The 5,621-nt window shown below is 50.4% G+C and overlaps 2 protein-coding genes and 1 non-coding gene across 3 annotated transcripts; all 3 read right to left on the reverse strand.

The window, feature by feature from the left end:
* Nucleotides 1–291: 291 nt before the first annotated feature.
* LOC105743044 (60S ribosomal protein L10-like) lies at nucleotides 292–648 on the reverse strand. Its single transcript, XM_023722896.1, has one exon. The coding sequence runs from the start codon at nucleotides 646–648 to the stop codon at nucleotides 361–363; it is 288 nt and encodes a 95-aa protein (XP_023578664.1). The 3' UTR covers nucleotides 292–360.
* A 60-nt stretch (nucleotides 649–708) lies between these two features.
* On the reverse strand, nucleotides 709–840 carry LOC111818526. The gene has a single exon (XR_002822499.1). It is a non-coding gene; the product is annotated as a small nucleolar RNA SNORA70 (small nucleolar RNA).
* Nucleotides 841–1,896: 1,056 nt separating this feature from the next.
* On the reverse strand, nucleotides 1,897–4,645 carry Gpr84 (G protein-coupled receptor 84). Its single transcript, XM_004637928.2, has 2 exons — nucleotides 4,578–4,645; nucleotides 1,897–3,205 (listed from the first exon to the last, which is right to left on the reverse strand). The coding sequence occupies exon 2, from the start codon at nucleotides 3,195–3,197 to the stop codon at nucleotides 2,007–2,009; it is 1,191 nt and encodes a 396-aa protein (XP_004637985.1). The 5' UTR covers nucleotides 3,198–3,205; nucleotides 4,578–4,645; the 3' UTR covers nucleotides 1,897–2,006.
* Nucleotides 4,646–5,621: the final 976 nt, after the last annotated feature.

Below are 5,621 nucleotides of genomic sequence, written 5' to 3' on the forward strand. Positions count from 1 at the left end.
GGATCCCCATCCAAAGGTCTCTGTGCACAAGACAAGGGCTGGGGGCTGGATTTACTGGAATGGATGTCAAAGCTGGATTATCAAACTTTTTTTGAAGTAACAAAACCTGTTTACAGGGATAGGAGATTGTGACAACAGTAGTTAGGGTTAAGTGCAATTTCTGAGATGTTAAACAAAAAGGCAAGCTACACCTTGTGCTTGCCAAGCAGGCACTTATGCCACTGAGTTATCTCCCCGGCTCCCAGGATAGCTTTAATTAATTAATTAATTAATTAATTAAGTCTTTTTTTTGAGAAGAGAGAACATTTATTCATGAACTTGTTGGGGATGGCACAGTGGAAGCCTTCAGGAGTGCAGGGCTCACCACTTGTCCAGGGGACCGCGATTTGGGATGTATTTCACTCCGCAGCCATCAGGGATGAGGCGCTTCTCGGCCACCATGTCTTCAAATTCATCCGCATTGAATTTGGTGAAGCCCCACTTTTTGGAGATGTGGATCTTCTGGCGGCCAGGGAACTTAAACTTGGCCCTGCGTAGGGCCTCGATCACATGCTCCTTGTTCTGCAGCTTGGTACGGATGGACACGATGACCTGCCCAATGTGGACCCTTGCCACCGTGCCCTGGGGCTTCCCAAAGGCACCCCACATGCCAGTCTGGAGCCTGGTTTGGGGATGGCAAGGTCAGATACACAGAACGCCCACCAGGAGGAGTGTCTCCAAGGTCCCATAGGGCAGCCTATACAAGCAACAGGCTGCATACACTACCGAGGAAGTTACTGTGTGCAGCCACTGCACACTGGGCACAATTAAGTCTTTTTGACTAAAAGGGTTTCTGTACAGTTCGGTGGCCTTGAGCTCTCTTTGTAGCCTGGGCTGGTCTTCTTTTTTTAATTTATTTTTATTTATATGTGTGTGTGTGTGTGTGTGTGTGTGGCCAGCTCAGCCCACCAGGGGGCGGGGCTGGCCGGCATGTGGTGCTGGGGGATCGAACCACCGTCCCTGTGCTTTGCTAAGCCTGCTCCAAGTAGGTGCTTTAGACCACTGAGCCATCTCACCAGCCCCCCCAGGCTGGTCTTGAACTTCCAACACTCCTCCTGCCTCAGCCTCCCAGTGCTAGAATTACAGGGGTATGCCATTCTTTCTTATTTTTGAAAGAGTCTTGCTAATTTTCCCAGGCTGGGCTCAAATCTGTGGTCCTCCTAGCTTAGCCTCCCAGAGTGCTGGGATGGTAGGCATGTGGCCTATCGTGTGGCTACCTCACATTTTTTTTTAATTTTATTTATTTATTTATGTGTGTGTGTGTGTGTGTGTGTGTGTGTGGCCAGGGGCTGGCTGGCATGTGGTGCTGGGGATTGAACCGTGGTCCCTGTGCTTTCCTAAACTTGTTCTAAGTAGGTGCTTTAGACCACTGAGCCATCTCACCAGCCCAATACCTCACATTTTTTTATAACCTGGAAATCTCTCAGCTGAAGGCTGTGTCCCTGGCCCGCTGGTCCCTAGTCTTATTCTGACATAAGTTTCCCAAATCCTCAGCTATTAAATTCTGGCTCCAATCCTGCCCTGCTTCCTTTTTTTCTGAGCACACCTGAACACTAAAAGCATGTAATTAACTTATTTATTGACAGTAAAGGGGGCTCGTGAGATGGCTCAGTGGACTAAAGAGCCTGCTGAGGCAAACTTAGGCAAGTGCAGGAACCACTGTTTGATCCCTGGTACCACATGCTATGCCAGCCCGTCCCCAGGGTGGGCTGAGCCACACACACACACACACACACACACACACACACACACACACACACGTGCATGCCACCTACACAAAATAAAAATTGACAGTAGGCTTGGGCAGGCTAGGGTTGAATACTGATAAGAGCATGGAGAAGCTTCATTTGGGGGATTGAGAGGTCATCTGTGGAAATGCCCACAGGTGTCATGTTACCCATTGTCCTATCAGCAGCCACCTGGATTCTGGAGAAGACAGCCCTAGATTCTGGTCCTGGGACACAGTTCTAATGGAGCCTGCGGAAACTCTGGGGTCCTCGCTTTAAGACAGAGCCATATGCTTGGCGGAACTGGCGGTTCATGGCGGCATAGAGGAGGGGGTTGATGCAACTGTTGAGCCAGGTGAGGTTGGCAGCAAGCATGTGAACAACCCGGGGAGCTTGGACCTTGGCATCCAGAATATTGAGCAACAAGAAGGGGATATAGCTGAGGGCAAAGCAGAGGAACACAGCAAAACACATTCGTGTCACCTTCCCAAACTCTGATGAGGAGTCCTGAGCTCTTCGGGCTTCTTTAGTTGGCTGGGACTTGGCAGATCTTCCTGGGGGCATTTTCTCTTCTGGGTGCTTAGGTACCTTGCTGTTGTCCTGGTCCCTCACCTCTGATAAGTCCTCTTCCAGGGTCTGAGTGGTGGCAGCACTGGCTGGCTCAGATGCAGTCTCATCACTGGGTCCTCTTGCTGTCATCCGGCTGTCCAGTTCCCTGAAATGGCCAGGTGTAGCCTTGTCTGTCCCCGCCACATGGTTGGAGCGGATGCTCGCCTGTCGCAGCTTGTACTGGTCCAGCGCTTTTGCTGCTTGCTTCACCTGGCGATGGATGAGGCAATAGAAGACACCAACGCTGCTGAGTCCCAGCACAAAGTAGATGCCCATGAGGATGGTGGTGTAAGGCTGGCCTTTCAAGCGGTCAAAGCTGCAGGTGCAGACTACAGGTACCAAGATGTAAACAGGCCAGAGGGGGGCAAAGCTGGCCACACCTACAACCCAGGTGCCCACCAGTGCCAGCACTATCCCCTTAGCACTGAAAACTTGGGGAAAAAACTTAGGGTGGGCAATGAGGAGGTAGCGTCCCAGTGCAATGAGGCAGAGGGTGAGGATGGAGACCGAGTTGGAAGTGAAAAGGAGAAGGCCAAATACCCTGCAGAAGGTGGCGCCAGTGCGCCAGTGCAGGTGGAGGTAGGTGTCCACGGAGAAGGGCTGGAGGAAGGTGCAGTAGAGCAGGTCGGCCAGTGTGAGGTTGGCAATGAGCAAGTTGAAGCGGGTCCGGAGCTTGGGCTGGATGGCCAAGGCCAGCAGGGTGAGCACATTCCCCACAGTGCCTGTCACAGCCACCACTATCCCCCATGTGACAGCAACGTAGCGATAGCTCAGTACAGACTCGTGGTAGCAGGAGAAGGTGGTGTCTGAGGTGTTCTGCATGGTGGAGGCTGACAAGACAGAAAGGAGAGGGCCGGGGAGTCAGCTCAGTGGCATAAATGCCTGCCTGGTATGCTCATGGTTCCAAGTTCAATACCTAGTACAAAAAAAAAAAAAAAAAAGAGGGGGCCAGGTAGATGGCTCAGAAGAATAAGTGCATCCCTGGCAAGCACAAGGGCCTGAGTTCAGTTCCTGGTTCCGCCAAAAATAAATACATAAATAAAAGATAAGTTGGTACAGGATCTCTATGCAGCTCGGATTCCTAGTGATCCTCCTGTCTCAGCCTCCCCAGTGCTGGCACTACAGGTATATGCTATCATGCCCAGTTTCTGTGGCTGAAACAGTGTGCTCGGGGTTTCAGGGCCAGCACGGCATGCGGTACTGGGCATCGAACCCAGGTCCTTGTGCTTGCCAGGCAGGTGCTTTTTATTGTGGTACCAGGGATTGAACTCAGGACCCTGCACTTGCCAGGCAAGCACTTATTCTACTGAGCTATTTCCCCGGCCCAGCCAGGTGCTTAGACCTGCTGAACTATCTTCCCAGCCTGATAGAATATTTTAATAAGGTACCAGGGCCAGGGAGATGGCTTGGTAGAATAAGCGCTTCCCTGGCAAGCACAGGGGCCTGAGTTCAATCCCCAGTTCACCAAAAATAAATAAATAAATAAATAAATAAATAAATAAATAAGCTATCTCCCTGGCCCCTGGATTTCGACTTAGATCTTGTGAGCAGCTGTGGGTCTCACACCTACTTTGCTTCTGAGCACCTTGAGCTTAGCCTCCCAAGCACCTTCTAAAACCTCTTTACCTCAAGGCCCCCAGCTTTCTTCTTCTTTTTTTTTTTTTTTTTCCTCTTGGCAGAACCGGGGATTGAACTCAGGCCCTTGCGCTTGCCAGGGAAGCACTTATTTTACTGAGCCATCTCCTTGGCCCCCTAACTCTTTTCTTAGGGTCTCTTAGTCTTTTCCTATTCTCAGAGTTCTCCAAATTCTTATCAAAATATCTCTTATCTTTTTTTTTTTTCCTTTGGCGGAACGAGGGATTGAACTCAGGCCCTTGTGCTTGCCAGGGAAGTGCTTATTCTACTGAGCCATCTCCCCGGCCCCAAAATATCTCTTATCTAAATATGTCTTATATCTCTGTCCTGCTCAAACCCTAGGCCTCTTCAGTATCCTCCAGATGATCTCATAAGCCCAGAGTGCTCCGACCCGTCTACTTCCTTGGCCATTTCCAAGCACTGCTGGGGGGCCCTTTTTGTACTCAGGCTGCTGCTGCTGCAGCCACCTCTACCCTGTTGCACATCCAGCCAGGCCTAGGCTTTCCTGCTTGCTACCACCTGTGTGATGAGATCTGGGAAGCCAAGGCAGCAGCTGCAAGCACTCACCGGCCTCTGTCTCCAGGCTCTCCCAGAAGTCTGAGTGGCCCCGAGAGCGGTCCTTTTTGGTGGACAGCGGACATCAAGCAGGAGGCAGTCTGCTTTCAGGTCTCCTGTTGCACTAGACTAAAAGGATAAGAAACTCCCCAGTTGCCCAACCTCAGCCACTTCCTCCCCCCGCCTCTGTTGGGTCCTCCTCATCTGCCATCCACTAGTGAAATATGGACTTCTCTATTGAAATTCCCCCGCTGCTTACTCCAGAGTTGTCTCACTCTTTCCTTTTTCCTTCCCAAACCCCACACTCTGCTTCCTTCCTCTCTCTGTGTGGTGGGACTCTGATAAGGTCATTGCTGGGAGCTGTTGAGACATGCAGACAGTGTGAAGATCATCTGGGCCACGTCTCTCGGGGCTGAGAGATAGCGCCAGGCTCCTGGAGCAACGCGAAGCACGCTGGAAGCCGGGGCTTATCTTAGTTTCTCTCCAGGGCTTGCAGATTGTGCAGGTCAAAGGGTTCTGTGTGACATTCTAGCACATCTGAGGAGCGAAGTTGGGTAAGGAAAGGGTGAGCTGGGAAATGAAGCACCTGGGACTCTGGTTTCATTTCATTCAGGGACTCAGGCTCCTGTTCATTCGTTTATTCACTCCCCAAATCTCTATTAAGTGTCCCCCTGTGCACCAGATTCTAAGTTAGACCATGGGGATGTTAAAAGGTCTGATAAAGGGGCCGGGGAGATGGCTCAGTAGAATAAGTGCTTGCCTAGCAAGGGCAAGGGCCTGAGTTCAATCCTTGGTTCTGAAAAAAAAAAAAAAAAAAAAAAAAGCCCTGATATAAGGGCTGGCTAGATAGCTCAGCGGATTAAAGTGCTTGCTTAGCGTAATTTTCTTCCTCTCCTTTTGTGACATCCACCAATAGCAAATTCTCATATTCCAGCCTGAAAGTAGCCTAAAGGAAAAACTTAACTATGATTCAAGACCCCATTTGTCACACTGGTTCATGCCCTTTCAACACATATTTATTGACCAGCATCTACATGTCCGGGACCTTTTCAAGTA

The sequence above is a fragment of the Octodon degus genome, unplaced genomic scaffold (assembly GCF_000260255.1).
Source record: "Octodon degus isolate 3935 unplaced genomic scaffold, OctDeg1.0 scaffold00093, whole genome shotgun sequence".
Classification (NCBI taxonomy): Eukaryota; Metazoa; Chordata; class Mammalia; order Rodentia; family Octodontidae; genus Octodon; species Octodon degus.

Coding starts and splice junctions, on each gene's coding strand:
- LOC105743044 (XM_023722896.1), bottom strand. CDS start 648: ATGTGGGGTGCCTTTGGGAAGCCCCAGGGCACGGTGGCAAGGGTCCAC.
- Gpr84 (XM_004637928.2), bottom strand. CDS start 3,197: ATGCAGAACACCTCAGACACCACCTTCTCCTGCTACCACGAGTCTGTA.